This window comes from Carettochelys insculpta, chromosome 13, assembly GCF_033958435.1.
Source record: "Carettochelys insculpta isolate YL-2023 chromosome 13, ASM3395843v1, whole genome shotgun sequence".
NCBI classification, from domain to species: domain Eukaryota; kingdom Metazoa; phylum Chordata; order Testudines; family Carettochelyidae; genus Carettochelys; species Carettochelys insculpta.
In genome coordinates, this window is record NC_134149.1 from 32,196,832 (window position 1) to 32,219,837 (window position 23,006).

Genomic DNA, 23,006 nt, shown 5'->3' on the forward strand with positions numbered 1-23,006 from the left:
TTGACCATCCTGCAAGGGACAATGGTTTCTTTCATGAGATGAAAAAAAAAAAACAAAAACAAAAAAAACCTTCATTGATTGCAGCTGCTAGGCTAGAGACCACTGGGAGGTGTCAGAGAACCTACCTAGATTGGGGAGAGACAACCAAACCAATTTCTGGCACCTCCTTGTGGCAGATGTCTAGTGCAGATACTACATAATACATGTAGTATCCAGATAAATGGCCTAATATAGGATTTAAAAGTAGGTCCTGGAAAAGGAACAGAATAGGGGAGGAGGGGTGGGGACTTCTATGACCTATGAGTGAAGATTAAAAGAACTGGATTTGTTTAGTCTGGGAAGGAGAAGACTGAGAGGGGACATGATACCAGCTTTCAAGTACATAAAAGGTTGTTACAAAGAGGTGCAAAAATTATTTTCCTTAATCTCTGAGTGTAGGATGAGAAGCAATGGTCTTAAATTGCAGCAAGGGAGGTTTAGGATAGTTAAGCAGTGGAAAAAATTGCCCAGGGAGGTTTGGGAATCTCCATCATTGGAGATATTTTAGAGTAGGTGAGATAATCATCTATCAAGGATGATCTAGATGGTGCTTGGTCCTTCTCTGTGTGCGGACATTGGACTCAATGACCTCATGAGGTTCATTCCAGTTCTAGAATTCTATGATTGGTATGGCAGGAGGCCAACTCCTCCCCCATTCTTGTAGCCCACTTTAATCCCTGTATGTGGATCTGGGATGTTAAGATCCAAGTCATGGGTTGGTGGGGGTTGGAGAAGGAGCTAGATGGAAATGAAGGGGGCTGGTGAGAGCCCCAGGAAATTATTTGAATAAACACAGATTTGCCTGCACTATACACTTTATCTGCCAGGTAGATACAGACATCTATATAATAAAGTTCTGGCCTGATTAAAATCCTTATCAAGCTTCTTCTGTTCTTCTTTCAGTATATCCTGGCAATGACTGCACCAAAATTAAAACAAGGAAAGTGTTGACGGGCCTGAGCAAAGGGGGATGGCTCCATTTTTTATAGCCAGGGGGGTGGGGTGGGCAGGAGAGATGAGACCGGAGACTGCTGCAAAAGCTAGATGGCGTTCAGCTTTGTGGCACTCACTCACCAGCAAGAATATGAGATCAAAGGGCATTTGAGTGCAAGCCCTGGGTGTGCGAAGCCCCTTTGTTCCAGGCAGCAAGCAAGGCAGAATTTATCCTCTCTTCTCTATCTCGTTGTATATCAGATTGGGTTAGGGCCTGCTGTGAGCATCATGGTAGTCCTTACTTTTTAAGGGGGTACTGGAAGGAATTTTCCTCATGCTACCAGATTAGCTTCAGTGGACTGAGTTTTTTACAAGCATTAATTTACAGATTGCAACTAGTACCAGTTGTTTCAAAGGAAGGTAAAGAAAACTTATGTGCAAAAATATGGCAAAATCTGCCTAGCGAGATCAGATCATTGCCCAGCCACATTCCTGGACACCACATAGAAACTTTCACAGGCTCTCCCAGACTGAAGAAGCTCTCTGACCTGACCCTGCCACAGTCTGTTGTTTTTCAAGTTCCAGTTGTTCTTGCACTGGTGAGCAAAGGAATATGGTGCAAAATAATATTAAAAGAAAAATACCTGCACAGGATAAAAGTTTTTATGTGGAACAATAGACACACTCCATCTGCCTAGGAGGAGATCACATATGCTGTAATTCTATCAAAATATCAAATAGTAATTTTGTAATCATACAGTCGAAAGCTAAACTTGAATAATTTCACATTTGGTTGAGTTTGGAATTAGATGCTATAAAATGTTTTCGTTTCATGCAGGAAGCCATTTGCTTTTTATTTGGTATGCCAACTGTGCTTATCTCTCATTTTGCATTCTCATACACCCTTGCAGTTTGAATAGAATTAAAAAATGGTCAAGTCATGTTTCCGAGCAGGCCCACCAATGGGTGGGGGACAAAGAGGACAGTGCCCCAAGGCCCCAGCCCTAGTGTTTAAAAGGGGCCCATGGCTACTTGAGCAGTGGCATGAGCTCCCATTTGAAGTGTCATAGCAGCACTGCTATGCCATTATACATGGCTCTGAAGGAATAGGGAGGGCTCACACGGGGGTCACACAGTGATCCGAGCGGTGCAAAGGGCTGTCTGCCTATGGCTCTGCCACTTGCAGGGGAATGAAACTGGGCCGTCCCTGGGGCACTCAGTGTCTGTCAACCTTGCTGTTTCAAAGAAAATCTTTAGCAAACATATTCTTGTGCATAAATGTCCACTTACCAATTCACTTCATGGTTTTGTGAGTGTTATATACATGTAAGTGTTCCCAGCAGAAAATGCAGATGGCAGAATTGCATGTTTTAAAAACCCACATTGAAAAGTCCAGTTTTTGAAGAGTTTAGTGGTTAAACTGCTTAATCTCTGCAAGACTATGCTGTATTTGCACTTGCACTACACTTGGACGAGAACAGACTGGGACTTATCACAGAATCAAAGAATCCTAGGGCTGGAAGAGACCTTAGGAGGTCATCAAGTTCAGCCTCTTGCCCAAAGTAGAACCAACCCCAACTAAATCATCCCAGGCAGGACTTTGTCAAGCTGGGATTTAAAAACCTCTAGGGATGGAGAGAACAACAAGAAGTCCTGTGGCACCTTATAGACTAACAGATATTTTGCAGCATAAGCTGTCATGGGCAAAGACCTGCTTCATCAGATGCATGAGTGGGAGAGGGTGATTTCAGAGGGGTATTTAAAGAGTGGGGTCTCAGTAAAAGGGAGGGCCAGAGCTGACAAGGTCTATTCAGCAAGGTGGAAATGGCCTATTATCAGTAGTATGTATCCAAAGAGGGAAAAACAAGTCAGATCAGACAGGGGGATGTGAGCCTTTGTCAGAGTCTAATGGGGAGATAGTAACACCCAGGGCAGAGAAGCTGCTTTTGTAAAGGGTGAGCCACTCCCAGTCTCTTAGGGATGGAGAGGCTATCACCTCCCTAAGTAACCCATAATAGTGCTTTACCACCCTTCTAGTGAAATAGCTTTTCCTAATATTCGATTTAGACATCTCCCAAAATTGAGACTATTGCCACCTTCACACTGTTGACTCATATCCAGCTTCTATCCACATTAAAGTCCGTTTATCCAAGCCACACTTCCTTAACTTGCTGGCAAGACTTATGTGAGAGACGCTATCAAAAGCCTTCCTAAGGACCTAGATAAAAAGGTAAGAAAACAGAGAAATGCTTCCAAAAATTATTTCAGGTTACTGTGAATTATATGTAATTTTATATTTAATTAGGTCTCATTCCACAAAATGTTCCTTTACAAAAAAATATTTTCACATAATAGAAGCTGTATATTTTCTGACACTCCATAATATGTGCAGAAATGGTCACAGTGCAGCTTTTTTGTTGATTGGTTGGATTTTTGTTTTCTTTTGGGGGGTTTCTTTTTGGTTTTATTCATGCATTATGGATTAATATGGACCTTTTAGACTCTTGCTTACGCCATTATGACCAACAATTTCAAAGGTGACCAGCGCTTACCTCCTTTTTGGGGTGCCCAGTAGTTTGTGGATCTGCAGATAAAAGTGCAAACATTACTCCTTGTTCTGGGTTTCTTTTCAGTTTTCTCAAATTGCTGTGACAAGTATAAAGGTAGTCAACAGTGAGATGCAGGACTGACAAGTAACTGTGTTAAACACGCTGATAGAAAAACAATATTATAATTGGAGCTCGATGATTTTTCAGAATGTTGATGAATAAAGTAGGCAAAGGGAAACTTTTTTTCTCACTTTTACGATATGATTATTATGCCTTCTTCCTCTGACATATCACACCTTAGAGGTACATGTTATACTCTGCTTTTGTGATTTGTTAAACCCTCTCCCACAATGGACAAAGGGAAAATGAGGGCATTATATAAGTATCCTGATTCAGTAATCAAAATGCAGGTACTTCAGAACTGAAGAATTAATCTGCAGAACACCTGAGAAGCTCCAAACTGTCAAACATGAGCTATTGGGGAAGGGACCATGTCACCTTTGTGTTTGTACAGCACCCACTAAGCTATGAAAAACTCTACTATCTTTATTCATATTGGCTGCTTCCACACAGCCCCCTCCCTTCCGGAAGGGACATGATAATGAGCAAAGGAGAATATTCAAACGAGGCATGGATTTAAATACCTCACACCTCATTGCATAGTCCTGTGATATTTCACTTCTGGAAGACCCCTTCTGGAAGCTATAGAGCTGTGTAGATGGGGCTTTTCTGGAAGGAACCCTCCCTTCTGAAATCCCCCTTATTCCTCAAATGTTCATGGCTCTGTAGCTTCCAGAAGGGGCTCTGCCATAAGTGAATATCATGGGACTATACAAATGAGGGGTGAGATATTTAAATCTGTGCCTCATCTGAATATTCCCCTTTGCTCATTACCATGCCCCTTCCAGAAGGGAGGAGGCTGTGTAGAAGCAGCCACTGAGTACTGTTTAATTCCTTGAGGAAGCCTGTTGATATGAGTAAGATACAACTCTCAGTGCAGGAAGGTGGCAGAATCTGGCCATATGGTGATAGTGGAAACAAAAACATAGTAACTCTATTGATGGTCCAGTGTAACTTGTGCAGATTTTGGAAAACAGACTTCTGCTATTCAGTCCAATAACCTTATCAAATGTGCTTTGACAACTTTCCCACAACTGAGTAGGAGATGTTCTGATACACTACGGTAAAAGTATTTTATCTCTTTTGTCACAAAATGTTTGTAATAAAAAAAGAAGAAATAGAACAGTCCAGTAGTATGAGTGAGCCTGGCATTCAATGTCACACTTAGCAGAAATTAAGAAATGATTCTCAGGAGAACGTTCTGCCCTTTAAACCAACCAATAGTACTAATCAGTCACATATGCAGCTTTCTTCTGTCTTCTTTCTTCTGTTGCTAACTATGCTTTAGACTTGCTTCTCCATCATTTTTCAATATATCATTAAACAAACATGCATTAAAAATGGCACATAGACCTGTGTACCACTCTTTCAATACTTATGCCTTATGCTTCAAACCATGCATGTCATAACATTACCTCTGAATTCTATCTTTAAATGCCCTTACAGTGTGCATTCATAATTTATTCTCTTCTATACATTTGGATTAGCTTCCATGAAGCCTTATAGAAAAACTGCCCTAAACATTTAATTGATATTATTACAGATGAAAGCATTAGAAAAATGATTAATTACAAAGCTAGCATGTTATAGTTTTTTTCCAAAAGTATGCTCTGTATTTAGTTAATAAAGAGCTGAGAAATAATTGCTTTATGGGGGTAAAACACATCTATAAGTTAGAAACTATCATATTGTTGTCAAATACTCTGTGGATATAATAGTCTCTTTTTACAACAGTATCATGTATTTTCACTGAATGGCCATCAGCTCCGTGTCACTTGGATTGGGGTAATATGATAGGAAATGGAAGGCAATAGTCTATGTATATTAGCATTTATAGATGGTTTATCATCAATATCACCTATTCTTTCTAGTCCTAGAGGAATATATAACTCTGCTCTTTCCTACTTCCTCCTATGTAGAAAGAGTGTCATTTAGGAGTGGATGGCTATATAACTTGTAATGTAGTGTTGTCTTTACTTACAATGCTAATCTGTTTAAATACAATAAGAAAACTCAAAAGAAACCTGTCTATTACCTAATCAACAGCTAATATATGTTGTTTAATGTAGCAAGCCAGTTAAATGGCTTTACCAGTGGATCTAGAAATGTAGCTGTGTAAGCGAAAGGCAAACTGCAGTACATGGCACATTGAAATATGAGCTGTTAAGTGCACTCAGTAGTTGTGATTTTTGATCAAAAGAGATAGAAATTCTATGTGCAATTCTCTTGCTTTGTTAAGTGGTTGCTGAAGTGTAGCATATCTAAGACAAAATTTAAAGTGGTAATTTTACAGTGCTGTAGTATGTGTTGCTCTCAGCTATCTATTATTAGTAATGTTTTTGATTCACTAGTGACATAATTTTGTCACTTCTCAGTGTTGGAACTGGTTAAAATAACTAATCTCCTGTATTAAGGATATGTGTGGTTGTGTTGTCTAAAACAACTTGTGTTTCTGATTCATGGCCTGAAAATCTCCATGGAAAAACTCCTGATAACTTCAGTGGGATTTGGATCAGATCCCATGAGCCTAAAGCTGTTCATGTTCTTAAGCATTTTTCTGGATCAGAGACAGAGTGCTCTGCCCCCTTGCAGTTTATAAATAAAAATCTGGATTCGCACCTATCAGTATGTTGTAAGGGCCATATGCTCACTTCCTATGGAAGAAGTGAATTTATATTTAAAGATGAGTGGCATAAGGATATGTATGTGTTGTATTATCCATATTCTGTGCACCAAGCTTCTGTTCACCTCAGGCAGAAAATGAGATTTCAAGTACTCGCAAAAGCTAAAAAGATACTTGTAACAATCCCACAGATTGTGAATTTCTATTTTAACATTTCGTAGACTCATAGGGCTGGAAGGGACTTCCAGAGGTCATCTAGTCCAGCCCCTGCTTCAAGCAAGATCAGCCCCCACAAAGTCATCCCAGCCAGGACCTTGTCAAGCTGGGCCACCACCCTTCTAGGCAACGCATTCCAATGCTTTACCACCCTCCTGGTGAAGTAGTTTTTCCTAATATCTACCCTACACCTCTCTCTCTTCAACTTCAGACCATTACTCCTTCTTCTGCCATCTGACACCACTGAGAACTGTTTCTCACCCTCCTCTTTAGTGCTCCCCTTCAGGAAGTTGAAGGCTGCAATTAAATGACCCCTTAGTCTTCTCTTCTGTAAACTAAACAAGCCCAAATCCCTCAGCCTATCCTCATAGGTCTTGTGCTCCAGACCCTTAATCATTTTTGTTGCCCTCCGCTGAACCTGCTCCAGCACATCCGCATCCTTTTTATACTGGGGGGCCCAAAACTGGACACAATATTCCAGATGTGGCCTCACCAGTGCTGAATAGAGGGGAACAGCTACTTCTGCTCAAAATGCTCCTCCTAATGCACCCTAGTATGCTGTTAGCCTTCTTGGCTACAAGGGCACACTGTTTACTCATATCCAGATTTTCATCCACCAAAACCCCTACGTCCCTTTCCGTCGTACTGCTGCTGACCCAGTCGGTCCCCAGCCTATAACAATGCTTGGGATTCTTCCGCCCCAGGTGCAGGACTCTATACTTCTCCTTATTGAACCTCATCAGATTTCTTTTGGGCCAATCCTCCAATTTATCCAGGTCACTCTGGATTCTCTCTCTACCCTCCAATGTATCTACCTCTCCCCCTAGTTTTGTGTCATCTGCAGACTTGCTGAGGGTGCAATCCAGTCCCTCATCCAGGTCATTAATAAAGATGTTGAACAACACCGGCCCCAGAACCGAGCCTTGCAGCACACCAATTGAAATTGACCGCCATCCAGATATTAAGCCATTGGCCACTACCTGTTTGGCCTGACCGTCAAGCCAGCTTTCTATCCATTTTATAGTCCAAGGATCGAATCCATATTTCCTTAATTTATGGACAAGAATGTTGTGGGAAACCATATTGAAAGCTTTGCTGAAGTCAAGGTATATCACATCCACTGACTTCCCCATGTCCACAGAGCCTGTTACCTCATCATAGAAGCTAATCAGATTGGTCAGGCAGGACTTTCCCCTGGTGAATCCATGTTGGCTACTTTTGATCAATTCCCCCTCTTCCAAGGGCTCCAAAATAGATTCCTTGAGGATCCCCTCCATTATTTTCCCAGGGATTGAGGTAAGGCTGACCTGTCTATAGTTCCCTGGATTGTCCTTCTTTACTTTTTAGATGGGCACTATGTTTGCCTTTTTCCAGTCATCCGGTATTGCCCCTGATCTCCAAGAGTCTTCAAAGATTATGGCCAAAGGTTCAGCAATGACATCTGCCAATTCCCACAGTAACCTTGGGTGCATTAAATCCAGACCCATGGATTTGTGTACATCTAGTTTTTCTAGATAGCTCAGAACTTGTTCCTTCCCCACAGATGGCTGTCCTGCACCTTCCCATACTGCACTGTCTAGGACCACCATGTGGGAGCTGACTTTGTCCGTGAAGGCTGAGGCAAAAAAAAGCATTGACTACTTCAGTGTTTCCTACATCATCTGTCACTAGGTTACCTCCCTCATCCAGTAACAGCCCCACACCTTCTCTGCATTTTTTGTGGTTCCACATATCACTATCATCATGCTTCTCCTTAGTATGGTAGAGTGTTGTGCCATGTGCATTTGTCTCTCTTGGGCTGTGTCTAGACTTGGCCCAAACTTCAAAGGGGGCACGGTAGTTAGGGTGTCAGGAGATTGCTAATGAAGTGCTGAGGTGCATATGCAGCACTTCATTAGTCAAAATCTCCCCTGTGGCAACTTCGGAGTGCCGGCCTCCATGTAGCCGGGGTTCAGCCACGGTTACTTCAAATGCCTGTGCTACATCGAAGTCCCTTTACTCCTGGAGACACGCAAGCCAGCACTTTGAAGTTTCACACTTCGAAGTTGCTGCAGGAGCGATTCTGACTAATGAAGTGCTGCATATGCACCGCCGCACGTCGTTAGTAATCTCCCGACACCCAAATTACCAGGCCCCCTTCAAAGTTTGGAGCTAGGCTAGACACAGCCTTGATGTAATTTTTAAGGGCTTGTCAAGCAGATTATTTTTCATTTTGTCAATATTAGCTTGTACTAATGACCTCAAGGGTTGCCAAGGTGGACCACCCAGCAGTCATTGGCAGTGTGGAATTTATCACAGAACAATTCATTTGAAGATATTTTCATTTAAACCAGGCTCATAGACAAGGCTTCTGAAGTCTGCATAGACCCCAGCTGCTCCTTGGCTTTGTAAAGTCATTATTACACCTAAAGCACGGTGCCCTGAGCAGTGCTAGCTTCCTGCACATAACTGACTGCCAATGTTCCTTCTAATTTTTAACATCCATGTGCAGAGTAAAGTTTATGTGCACAGAACTACATGCAGATACGCATTACCGCCAGAAGAAGTGCATGCTGCTGGCTGTGTGTGCTTCAGGCACTCTGCTAGTCAGTTGGGTGGCATTTGAATCTCTCTTGGGTGGCAGCCCAAGCACACAGCTCACAAGGGTCACAGATGACCGCCCTCCCGTCTCCACTTTCTGGTGTTTTGATGTTTTTCCTCCTGACTACTTTTCTCCATTTCTGTCTTTGCCAATGAAAATATTTTCTGTAACCATGCTTAGTTTCATTTTTCTCCAGTCATTGTCATCTGCTAATGTAACCAGAGTGTCTGTAAAATTACAGTTATCAAAGTTTACTCAATTTCTCAAAGAAAATCCCGACAAAGGGCATACATTCATAAGTGTATGTAGAATGGCATACAATGCTACAAGTTCTTTGCTAATACAGCTGTAGGCCTAACTATGCCAACAGTGCCCCTAACAAGAAAGCTATACTGGCAAAACACCCATAAAAGTGTTGCTGTCAACCTAGTTAATCAGGGAGGTGGTGTTATGATGCAGAGAGAAAATCTCCTTCCACTGTTGTAAACTGGATCTGTGTGGTGATGCGTATCTGCATGTAGTTCTGTGCACATAACAAAATTTATTCTGCACATGGATGTTAAAAATTAGAAGGAACATTGGCAGTCAGTTATGTGTAGGAAGCTAGCACTGCTCAGGGCACCATGCTTTAGGTATAATAATGACTTTACAAAGCCAAGGAGCAGCTGGGGTCTATGCAGACTTCAGAAGCCTTGTCTATGGGCCTGGTTTAAATGAAAATATCTTCAAATTAATTGTTCTGTGATAAATTCCACACTGCCAATGACTGCAGGGTGGTCCACCTTGGCAACCCTTGAGGTCATTAGTACAAGCTAATATTGACAAAATGAAAAATAATCTGCTTGACAAGCCCTTAAAAATTACATCAAGGCTGTGTCTAGCCTAGCTCCAAACTTCGAAGGGGGCCTGGTAATTTGGAAGGAAGTGGCCTGTGTAGAAATAGCCTAAGGTGCCACAGGACTTCTTGCTGTTTTTATGGATACAGACTACATGGCTACCCCCTGATACTTTCACTACCTATATTTTTGCTTTTGCAAGAAAAATACACAGTGTCAGCTCCTGGGAGCTCACTGTAGCTTTAGAGATGGCAGAAAAGATAACATTGTAATACTTTACAAATCTTTGTGTTCACATGGCTATTGGAATAACAGCCAGATTATCTTTAACATAAAAGAATAAAACAAGAGATTAAATGGAAAACACTTCAATTCCTTCAGCAATTCTACCATTCTGTCAGCATAAAAGTTAATAGAATGCTTCAGTCGAAATTTATTCTGTGAAGAAATATCACTGTATGCACATTCTCAGGTGCTAAAATATTAAAGACACAACGGTTTAAAAAAAGAACTTATCACACTTAACTTAAATATTAATGAATGTATTTAAATCACTACTTTTCATTAAAGTAGAAATGTTCTTTACTCAGTTATAATGGGGAGAATAAAGTACAAGTGTGATAGCCCACAGGAGCAGGGTTCACTTATTTTGAGGAGGAGGGGATAGAGAATAACAGTGGAGCCAGTTTGACACACACTTAATTCATGGCACAGCCAGCGACAACTGTATGGGCATCCTCTGCACTGGCTTTCTTCTCTGCTACTCAGTGAGGGACTAACAGTACCCTAGGGCAGTATTTCCCTATTTTATTTGGCCACTGAACCCTTTTAAACTTGAAAAAAAAATGCAGAACCCCAGTCCCAGGCTTATAAACCCGTCTACTCCCAAACTTGCCCCCCATCTCCAGGCTCTACCCATCTCAGCCCTCAGCCCCCAAATCTACCCCCATCCCCAAGTTTTACCCACTGTCCCACAACTCTGCCACCCACCCCCAGGGTTCACCACTCTCATAACCAAACCTGCTTCCCTCATCCCCAAGCTTAACCCTTCTCAGCCCCAGCAACTGTGGGGCTGGCTGGGAAGCCTATGCTGGGTGGCTGTGTGCACCCAGCAGAAGAAAGGCTGGTGTGGAGGTGTTCTGCTGGCAGGCGTGAGCTGAGCCACGCCCACCAGAGGGATGTGGCCACTTGGCTAGCAGTGTGAGGGAGGGCGCTCTCTGAGGCTCCCTGCCCTGCCACTGATGAAATAATGGCTGGTTGGTTGGTTTAATGGCTGGATCACTCCTGCCAGCTGTTAAACAAATTAAATTCAGTTTCCTGTTTCAGTGGTGACAGGGCAGAGAGCCACGGAGGTGTCAGCTATTGTAATGGAATTTTCTCTTGGAACCCTTATTTTCACTTCATGGAACCCCAGGATTCCATGGAACACTCTTTGGGAAACATTGCCCTTTGTTCTGGGTAGAGTCCCTCTCTGATGTGTGATGTTGCTGTACTGTGTCCAAGTCTGTATAGATCTCTGAAGGACTAGGAAACTGTAAATAATATTTTAAAACAATAAACATGAGCAAAAATAGCATGCCTCTGCATTTTTAAATGACTTTTACACATCTCTGAGAAAAAGAGATATTGTTTGCATGAAAAAATTAGCTTCTGCAACTGGTCAGAAACTGAGCATTTGAGGATGTAAATTCATTTGCTTCCTTCTGATCCTTCACCTTTGGGCACATATCTGTGATGTTTCTCATAGGGAACATTTATGCCTATAGTGGCAAACTGAGCAGAAACATTTTCCCTTAATCACAGCTAAGCAGAACAATGTTTTGATTCTTTTTGCCAGATGAGAGGAAAAGAGCCCAAGTCCTGTTTACACTGGCAGCATTGTGGAGGTTATATGTAGCCACATGCAACAGCAAAAGGCAAGCTGCATCCACAATGCAGCATATAATTACATGGGTAGTGAAAGGCTATGGCCAGGAAGAGGCACCTGGGAAAGATTCTAGCACCAGGGAGTTGTCAGGGCCTCTATTTGCTGGAAACTTTCACTGAGGTTTGGAGAGGCTCTGACAAGAGAGAATCTAGAGGACAATAAGGAGGGAGTGAGACACTACACTTGACACCTGGGATGCACTGGTTGGGAGTAGGGAGTACCATTTAGGGTACATACCCTAGAAATTACTATAGGGTAGATGAAAATGAATGACAGACTGTACTAAAGGAGTAGTAAATTATCAACGGTTTGGGTCCATCAGTGCTTTGACCTGGTTCTGGTACTATTCAATATCTTCATTAATGACTTAGGCTGCGTCTACACGTGCACGCTACTTCGAAGTAGCGGCAGTAACTTCGAAATAGCGCCCGTCACGTCTACACGTGTTGGGCGCTATTTCGAAGTTGAAATCGACGTTAGGCGGCAAGACGTCGAAGTCGCTAACCCCATGAGCGGATGGGAATAGCGCCCTACTTCGACGTTCAACATCGAAGTAGGGACGTGTAGACGATCCGCGTCCCGCAACATCGAAATAGCGGGGTCCTCCATGGCGGCCATCAGCTGGGGGGTTGAGAGATACTCTCTCTCCAGCCCTTGCGGGGCTCTGTGGTCACCGTGTGCAGCAGCCCTTAGCCCAGGGCTTCTGGCTGCTGCTGCTGCAGCTGGGGGTCCGTGCTGCATATACAGGGTCTGCAACTAGTTGTTGGCTCTGTGTATCTTGCACTGTTTAATGAAAGTGTGTCTGGGAGGGGCCCTTTAAGGGAGCGACTTGCTGTTGAGTCCGCCCCGTGACCCTGTCTGCAGCTGTGCCTGGCTCCCTTATTTCGATGTGTGCTACTTTGCCGTGTAGACATTCCCTCGCTGTGCCTATTTCGATGTTGGGCTGAGCAACGTCGAAGTTGAACATCGACGTTGCCAGCCCTGGAGGACGTGTAGACGTTATTCATCGAAATAGCCTATTTCGATGTCGCAACATCGAAATAAGCTATTTCGAAGTTGGGTGCACGTGTAGACGTAGCCTTAGTGTAGTAAACAATATGCTGATAAAATTTGCAGATAATACCAATCTGAGAGGGGTTGCAAGCACTTTGGAGGATTAGATTAAAATGCAAAATGGCCTGACAAATTGGACATTTGGTCTGCAATCAAGAAGATGAAATTTGATAAAAATCTACAAAGAGAGCAAAATCAGACACAGTACAAAATAGAGAATGACTGGCAAAAGATTTAGGTATCACAAACTGATTATGAATGACCAATATGTTGCAGTTGCAAATCGGTTAATATTCTGGGGAGTATTAACAGGGCTGGTCAATGTGGGACATTTGAGGTTATTGTCCCATCCTGCATGGCACTGGTGAACCAGGTGCCCTCTAAATTTTTCCATCCATGTGCAAAATATTTTTTTTTACATGCACTAAAGCACATGCAGACGGGAACCACAAGTAGCAACACATGCTGCTGGCTGGGAGCACTGTGGGTGCTCTGATAATTAGCTGGGCAGCATTTGAATTTTTTCTGGGTGGCCACCTAAGAGCTCAGTTTACAGGGAACAAGGATAGTGAGGCCTCAGCTATAGTCAGGCTGGTCAATGTGGGAGGTGGGCAAGGGGGACAACTGCATAGAGGCCCTGCATTTTAAAGGAGCCCAGAGCTCCTGGCTGCCACTGATGCTGCAGTAGCAGTAGAGGTGGCTGTAAGCTTTCGTCCTCTTTGCTATTCTGCAGAAGCAGCATTATGCTGCTCTGTGTGGCTTCTAAAGAGTGGGGGTGGGTGCCAGCAACATGCTCTGGTTGTTCTTGCCCCACCCCTTCTGCCTGAGGCTTCATCCCTTCTGGGGGCATGGAGCCACTCCTCCCCACCTTGCCTCTGGTTCCACCATAGCTGTCAGCTCTGCAGTCTCCAGTACTATGTCCTGTTCCCTGTGCCACACTTCAGAGAAGTTGTGGACAAACTCAAGAGAATCTCGACGACAGCAACAAAGATGACAGGTTTGAAAACATGACCTATGAGGGAAAAAAAATAAAATTGGGCTTGTTTAAAATTTAGAAAAGAAGATTGGGTAGTAACTTGATAAACGTTTTCAAATATCAAAAATTCTGTTATAAAGAAATAGTCACCAATTTTTCTCTCTGTCCTGTGTAGTAGGCATCCTTCAGTCTGCATAGACTATGGATCGCGCCCTTTATAGTTTCAATTGAGGACTTCATTTACAGCGTCTACTGTGACTATGAAGACCCACACAAGAGTGACAGTCCTTGCTACATCTTTTGCAGATGTGGTGGGTGTCTGGCAAGTCCTTGGTGTGCTTTCTGTGCGCTCACTTCTCCTCTGATAGCTGTCTGATCCTCATCTCACCCTTCTGAAGGCCCTTGTGTAACCCCTGCCTTCATCTGCTGCGGTCGTCTGCTAGTTCTTCCCAGTTGTCCAGCTTGATGTCTACCTCTCTGAGGTCTCTCTTGCAGACATCTTTGTAGCGCAACTGGGGGCGTCTGGGAGGTCTTTTGCCGGAGGCTAGCTTACCATACAGGATGTCTTTTGGAATCCCATTATTCATCCCGTGGACATGGCCAAGCCAGCAGAGCCAACACTGCCTGAGGAGGGTGTGCATGGTTGGGATTCCAGCTTGCTCGAGGATGGCAGTGTTTGTTCTCAGGAAATAAGGTTTACTGGAATAGAAATAACGCACCAATTATTCCTAATAAACAATGCCAAAGTTATTTTCACATTACTGCTGTTATTTTGAGATTACTTGGCTGTGTAGACATAGCCCAGCAGAGCTGCAGCATTTTAAGGGTAGACTTTTCTAAGTGAATAGGTTTTGCACAATGTGGAAGTAATGTCAAAATATGAACACAGTGTAATAAATCAAAGTGGCCAGGTTTGCATTAGGAAATGTTGCTGATATAGTAATGTTAGTGAGGAGTGTAGTTTTTGAACATCTAGGTATGCATACAGTCCGCTAAACTGAAAGTGTACAAGGCTATAGTCCTGACCAGTCTCCTGTTTGGCTGTGAAACCTGGACCTTGTACAGAAAACATAGAAAACTGCTGGAGCGCTTCCACGAACGCAGCCTGAGGTCAATACTGCACATTCGATGGCAGGACAGAGTTATGAACCTGGAAGTCCTGGACAGAGCAGGAACCACAAGAATCAAAGACATGATTCTGAAAGCCCAGCGTCATTGGATAGGGCACAGCAGACGAAAGGAGGAATCAAGAATCCCTAAGCAACTCTTCTACAGTGAACTCTCCCAGGGCAAATGGAATCAAGGTAGGCCTCGCAAGAGATATAAAGACTGCATGAAGACCTACATTGTTCATGCTGGTTTAAAACCAGATCAGCCAGAGCAGCATGCAAAAGACCGAACAGGCTGGCGTGCTCTCGTACGACACACGTATGACAACTTTGAAGAGCAGCGACGCATGCGCCTCATTGATGCTTGTGAGAGGAAGAAAGCAACAGCAGCAGCCGCACCAACAGAGCCAGTACAATTCCCTTGCCCCCCACTGTGAACGCCCATGCCATTCAAAGCTTGGTCTCCTTAGCCACTTGCGAGTGCATAACCGATGAGCCTGTGCAAGCTCAAGATGTCATCATCGGACACGACGGACTACTTACATACATACATGCACGCAAAATCACCGGTGTAGATGCACCTATACCACCATTAAAATGTTTTTGTTACTGTAGCTAATTTCACACAGAAAAGCGGTAAAAGCTGTATCAGCAACAGAACTCCTACTTGCAAAAAATAAAATGTTAAAATACCATGTACTGCCTCAGTAATGGGCAATATGGCAGTTGGCAAGAAGAAAAAAAGTCCAGTAATTAAGTCAGTGAGATTTTTCACATTATTACATTAATTGACACTTAAGTGCTTCCTAATTAATTAATATAAATTACCAATCAAATGTTTGATGGTCAAAATCCAGCGTCTTTTTTATGTGTTTTAGGAGAGTAATTGTGTTACTTTTTATGTGTTATTTTTGTGTTAGTTTGTGTGTTATTTTGTGTTATTAAATGTGTTATTTTTATATTGACGTCTGTGATTTGCCCTGAACATTTTAGCCTATGACGCTTTTCAGAACAGAATCAATATATAAAGCACAGAGGTCCAAAAATTGTTATCAAGGTTGACAAATCAGAAAAATTGCTATCAAGGTCGGCAAATCAGAAGAGCAAAGGGGCAGCAGGAGTGGGGTGTGGGGTAGGGAAGTTAAGAGTTAGATAAAACAAAGTATGTAGAAGAGTCCTTTTAATGGGCCAGGTGATTGCTTTCCCACTTCAAACCACGTGTTAATGTGTCAAATTTGAATATAAATGACAGTTCTGAGCACTCCCTCTATAAATGATTGGTAAAGTTCCTTTTCAGTAAAACACAGACTTTCAGAACAAAAAGCAGTCAAGTAGCACTTTAAAGACTAGCAAAATGGTTTATTAGGTGAGCTTTCGTGGGACAGACCCACTCACCTAATAAACCATTTTGCTAGTCTTTAAAGTGCTACTTGACTGCTTTTTGTTTTGATAGTGTATAGACTAGCACGGCTTCCTCTTTGTTACTATTCAACAGACTTTCAGGTCATTAACAGAATGGCCCACTCCATTAAAGTGCTGGCTGACAGGTTTACGAATTAGAAGTGTTTTGATGTCTGTTTTGTGTCCATTAATTCTTTGTGGAAGAGTGTTTGCAGTCTGTCCTATATACATGATGTGTGGGCATTGTTGGCATATGATGGCATAGATGATGTTATTTGAGCAACAGGAGAATGTGCCCGTGATTCTGTGAATAACATGGTTAGGTCCAGTGATGGTATCTCCAAAATAGATATGTGGACAAACTTGGCAATGGGGCTTGTTGCAAGGAAAAGTTCCAGGATGGGTATTATTTTGGTATAGCTTGTGGTTGCTAGTGAGAATCCTTGTAAGATTGGGAGGTTGTCTATAGGAGAGAACAGGCCTGTCACCTAGGGCCTTCTGGAGTGTGGCATCCTGATTTAGGATAGGTTGTAGGTCTTTAATAATGCATTGCAGTGACTTGAGTTGGAGTCTGTAGGTAATGATCAGTGGTGTTCTGTTATTGGCTTTTTGGGCCTATCTTGCAGTAGTTGGTTTCTGGGTATTTGTCTGGCCCTGTCGATTTTTTTTTACTTCTTCCAGTGGGTAATTCAGGTTTATGAATGTTTGGTAGAGATCTTGTAGTTTTTTGTCTGTGTCAGTAGGATCAGAGCAGATGTGATTGTACCTAAGGGCTTGACTGAAAATAATGGATCTTGTGTGTGCAGGATGGAAGCTAGAAGCATGTAGCTAAGCATAGCGATCAGTGGGTTTCCGGCAGATTGTGGTACTGATCAGGCCATCACTGATTTGTATTGTAATGACCAGAAGATGTATCTCTCATGTGGAGTGGTCAAGGCATAAGTTGATGGTGGGGTGCACATTGTTAAAGTCTCTGTGGAATTCTTCTATAGTCTCTTTACCATGGGTCCAAATGATAAAGATGTCATCAATGTATCATCAGTAAAGGAGGAGTAATAGGGGATAGCTGCGTCTACACGTGCACGCTACTTCGAAGTAGCGGCACCAACTTCGAAATAGCGCCCGTCGCGTCTACACGCATCGGGCGCTATTTCGAAGTTAACTTCGACGTTAGGCGGCGAGACGTCGAAGTCGCTAACCTCATGAGGAGATAGGAATAGCGCCCTACTTCGACGTTCAACGTCGAAGTAGGGACCGTGTAGACGATCCGCGTCCCGCAAGGTCGAAATTGCTGGGTCCTCCATGGCGGCCATCAGCTGGGGGGTTGAGAGATGCTCTCTCTCCAGCCCCTGCGGGGCTCTATGGTCACCGTGGGCAGCAGCCCTTAGCCCAGGGCTTCTGGCTGCTTCTGCGGCAGCTGGGGATCTATGCTGCAGGCACAGGGTCTACAACCAGTTGTCAGCTCTGTGTATCTTATGTTGTTTAGTGCAACTGTGTCTGGGAGGGGCCCTTTAAGGGAGCGGCTTGCTGTTGAGTCCGCCCTGTGACCCTGTCTGCAGCTGTGCCTGGCATCCCTATTTCGATGTGTGCTACTTTGACGTGTAGACGTTCCCTCGCTGCGCCTATTTCGATGTTGGGCTGAGCAACGTCGAAGTTGAACATCGACGTTGCCGGCCCTGGAGGACGTGTAGACGTTATTCATCGAAATATACTATTTCGATGTCGCAACATCAAAATAAGCTATTTCGATGCTGGCTGCACGTGTAGACGTAGCCGATGAGAGCTGAGGAATTGTTGTTTCAAGTCAGCTATAAATGTATTAGAATATTGTGGGGCAGGGCGGGTGCCCATAGTAATGCCACTAATCTGGAGGTATAAGCTGTCCCCAGATCGGAAATAATTGTGGGCGAGAACAAAGTTACAGAGGTCAACAGATAAGTGGTGGGGAGACTCTCTAATAAAAGCAAACTTGATTCTGGGATGTGAGCGAGACATGAGAAGTAATTCTTCCACTTTACTCTGCACTGATTAGGCCTCCAATGCAGTACTGTGTCCAGTTTTGGGCCCCACATTTCAGGAGAGATTTGGAAAAATCAGAGAGGGTCAAAAGAAAAGCAACTAAATTGATAAAGGTCTAGAAAATATGACCTATGAGAGAAATTTAAAAGGACTACGTTTATTTAGTTTGGAAAAGAGAAGACTCAAAGGTGACATGATGGCAGCTTTCAACTACCGAAGAGGGTATTACAAAGAGCAGGGAGAAAAATTATTCTCCTTAGCTTGTGAGAGTAGGACAAGAAGCAATGAACATGAATTTCAGCAAGGGAGATTTAGGCTGGGCATTAGGAAAAATATCCTATCAGCATGGTTAATTACTGGGATAAACTGCCTAGGGCGGTTGTAGAATCTCCATCACTGGAGATATTTAAGAACAGGTTGGATAAATATCTAATAGGTATGGTATTAATGGTGCTAGGTCCTGCAAGGAGGGCAGAAACTGGAGTTGATGAGCTCTTGAGGTCCCTTCCAGTTCTAGTGTTCTATGATTCCACCGGATTTCACAGAACTAGCTAAAATAGTGTGATATAGTCTTAAAATTATTTGTATTTTCCAGATATTAAAGTTTCACCTTCTATTTTATATTTCCTTTTCTAGAAAATGTTTATTATAGTAAATTTTGAAACACCAATTTATAAAAGGTCTGCAGCATGATGAGAGGAAACAAAAGGAAAATGACACATTAAGTCCATGCTCACCAGATCAATATATTTAAAGACTTTCTATTATACTGAATTTTCTACAACTCAATGAAAGATTAAGTGAAAAGCACGCTCACCTTGTTTCCTCCTTCTTTAATAGGCTATCAATAGCTGGCTGTTCACCCAGTGGAATGAACACCAATACCTCAGATGAATACTTCCAATCTACAAATCACGCAGAGCAGACCTTCCGCAAGATAGAGAACTATCTCCAGCAGAAGCAGCTGTGTGATGTTATTCTCATTGCTGGAAATCACAAGATTCCAGCTCACAGGTGGAATTTTCCTTATTGTTTAAAAAGTCTTTATAGCCTTGCAGTTCAAATGTAAGTTCTCTCTGTGCCCCTGATGAGTTCAGTATGAAGATTTATAATAATTAGCAGATCACTTAAATTATATGATCAGAGCTTCAAATTCATTATTGTAAACCGAAAGATATTCAAGTATGAACCTTCTTTTTTTCTATTTTACTGAAGTCAAACTTTAGAGAGATGAATGAAATAAACAGCACGAGCACACACTCCAAAAGAAAATTGGATTACTTTAATTACGCTTTTAACTTCACTGCTCACCCCTCTAAGGATAAAGTCTTAAGCAGAAACTCTGTTTCCACTAGACACATAAATGAATTGTATAATAATGGTCTGAATGTTTGCTTCCTATTGAGGTTATGAACTAATTTAGATTCCCCAAAAATATTTCTATTTCAAGATTGGTTCTTAGTGCCGTGTCTGATTATTTTGCTGCAATGTTTACTAATGATGTACGTGAAGCAAAAGAAGAGGAGATCAAAATGGAAGGAGTGGACCCAGATGCACTGAAAGCTTTGGTACATTATGCCTATACAGGTAAATCCTAATTTATTCTCTAATTCTGTGAAGAAAGGCAAACACCATCAAGTGTACAAACATTTTCCACCCCCTCCATTTTATACTAGTGGCTAGATACATATGGCAAAATATATTTGTGAAGTATTCTATTCACAAAATATGTTGACAAAATAAAAATAACCCACAACACTTACTTTTATTGTAAAAACATAAGAATATGTCCTTGTTACATGGTAAGCCATGCCTTAGACACGTTTGTGTCCTTTGAGACTATCCATGGCATAAATGTTCTGGCTTCCTCAATGTCTTTGTAGGATGTTTCAGCCTCTCAGGAACTGGACCTTGGAACAGTGAATTACATTCAGTCTAATGGCCTCCATCTCAGCTGGGAAAAGCAAACTGCCATGCTTCATTCTCTCCCTCTTTCCATGGGTCCGCATAAGCACCACCATCTGGGGCAACTTCTGACAACAGACTCAGTGCCATATCTTACCTCTGCCAGCTTCTCTAAAGTTTCAGAATTCCTTTGGGTCTGGGAAAAATAAACCTTACCACAGTCACTTGAGTGAGGCAGTGATATTTCTCTGTTACTAACTACCCCTGTTGTTTCCAAAAGGCGCCCCAGGTTATTTGCACCTTCTCTTTGTCTTTGCTCTGTTTTCCATTTCTCTCCTTCCACATCTCCAGAAAGCCTTCTTTGATGTACCTCTTTGCAATCAGGCAAAATTATATCAAACAAGCCAACTGAGGTGTCTATAAAGATAGCTAACTCCCTCACACTCTACATCGTACATGACAAATAGTTTATTCTATTATTGGACCAACATTTGATGGTGGAAGAGGTTTCTGAAATTGAAGAGCTCTGTGTAACTCAAAAACTTGTATTGGGGGGTAGCCAAGTTAGTCTGTATCTTCAGAAATAACAAGAAGTCCTGTGGCACCTTACAGACTAACAGATATTTTGGAGTATAAGCTTTTGTGGGCAAAGACTTACTACCTCACTCAAATGACTCTGGCAAGGTTTGTTTTTCCCAGACCTAAAGAAATTCTGAAACTTTAGAGAAGCTGGCAGAGGTAAGAAGTGGCATTAAGTTAGCTGCAGCATTGCGTCTGATTAAACAGGTCTTTGCCCACGAAAGCTTATGCTCCAAAATATCTGTTAGTCTATAAAGTGCCTCAAAAACTTGTATATTTCAGCAACAGAAGCTGGCCAATACAAGCTATTACCTCACACACCTTGGCTCTTTAATATCCTGGGACCAACAGGACTGCATTAATATTGCAAGTAGCTTATTCTGATAGATGTATAAATATCAAAATATTCTGTTACTAACACATAATTAGGACATTTGCTGTTTTTTAATTCAGACACAAAGAAGATCAATACAAGATGAGCCTTTCTAATCCAGACCTCTCTTGTCTGGCAACATCTGTAATCTGACATGATTTTAGCTAGCCAGATGACCATTTATCATGGGTGTGGCCAAGTTCCCACAATCTCAGGCAGGCATAGTATTTTATTTGAAAACTAATGCAAAGTATATAAGCATAAACTAAACATTCAGTGTTGTTACTATTATCTGGCCCCTTTAATGCTATGATTCATTAAACAGTCTACCAACCTACTACAAAATTAACAGCTTCCTGTGGCTTGGGTTAGTGGGCAATCCAAAGAAGATGCTAGGATTCTCAGCCAAAGCTTTCTCCCCAAACTGGCTGTTCCTAGATTTTCCTGCAGGGCATCCTTCATTCTTATCCCTTGTTTATGCTTTAAAAACAGATACACTTCATGTTCTGGACAGCAATACTGATCCATCCTCAGAATGATTCAGTAAAAATACATCCATATTTTCAGTCACAATTAGCATTCTGAGAGACATATCAGAAGGTGATTGTGGCAGATGCTGACAGTTACAGAAGCTCCAGTTGCTTACAAAAACCACAAGGGCCATATCTACACTAGTGAGTTTTGCCAACAAAACCTGTGGAGCATCTACACACAAAATGTCTTTTGTTGAAAGCTTCTTGACAAAACTGAGCACTTTCCCTGACAAGTTAGCCCTCTTCACATTGAGGAATAATGCTTCTATTGACAGATTACTGTCAACAAAACTGCAGTGTAAACACTCCAGGTGGACTTTTGTTGACAGAGAGGTCCTCTAAGCTGTGTCTACACGTGCACGCTACTTTGAAGTAGCAGCACTAACTTCGAAATAGCGCCCGTCGCGGCTACACGCGTCGGGCGCTATTTCAAGGTTAACTTCGACGTTAGGCGGTGAGACGTCGAAGTCGCTAACCTCATGAGGGGATCGGAATAGCGCCCTACTTCGACGTTCAACGTCGAAGTAGGGACCGTGTAGACGATCCGCGTCCCGCAACGTCGAAATTGTGGGGTCCTCCATGGCAGCCATCAGCTGGGGGGTTGAGAGACGCTGTCTCTCCAGCCCGTGCGGGGCTCTATGGTCACCGTGGGCAGCAGCCCTTAGCCCAGGGCTTCTGGCTGCTGCTGCTGCAGCAGGGGATTCATGCTGCATGCACAGGGTCTGCAACTCGTTGTCAGCTCTGTGTATCTTGTGCTGTTTAGTGCAAGTGTGTCTGGGAGGGGCCCTTTAAGGGAGCGGCTGGCTGTTGAGTCCGCCCTGTGACCCTGTCTGCAGCTGTGCCTGGCACCCTTATTTCGATGTGTGCTACTTTGGCGTGTAGACGTCCCCTCGCTGCGCCTATTTCGATGTGGTGCTGCGCAACGTCGATGTTGAACATCGACGTTGCCAGCCCTGCAGGACGTGTAGACGTTATTCATCGAAATAGCCTATTTCGATGTCGCCACATCGAAATAGGCTACTTCGATGTAGGCTTCACGTGGAGACGTAGCCCTATTGTGCCGGATAGCTAGGGCCAGGAGGTGCTCTCTCCCCTGCAATCAGGACTCTAAGCTCTGGTCCTCCAGCCATCCCTAAAGGAACAGGAAGCCCTGTACCAGGAAGTGGACTGTGCGTCCAGTTCTGGGCCCCCACTTATAGGAAGGATGTGGATACACTGGAGAGGGTCCAGTGGA

At 42.9% G+C, this 23,006-nt stretch overlaps 1 protein-coding gene across 1 annotated transcript in view; it reads left to right on the plus strand.

Annotated features, from left to right (window-relative positions):
• KLHL4 (kelch like family member 4) overlaps window positions 1-23,006 on the plus strand; it is a 72,792-nt gene that overhangs the window by 23,004 nt on the left and 26,782 nt on the right. The window contains exons 3-4 of the mRNA XM_075007813.1: window positions 19,223-19,396; window positions 19,833-19,969. Coding sequence (XP_074863914.1) covers window positions 19,223-19,396; window positions 19,833-19,969 — 311 coding nt within the window. The remainder of the gene's footprint in view (window positions 1-19,222; window positions 19,397-19,832; window positions 19,970-23,006) is intronic.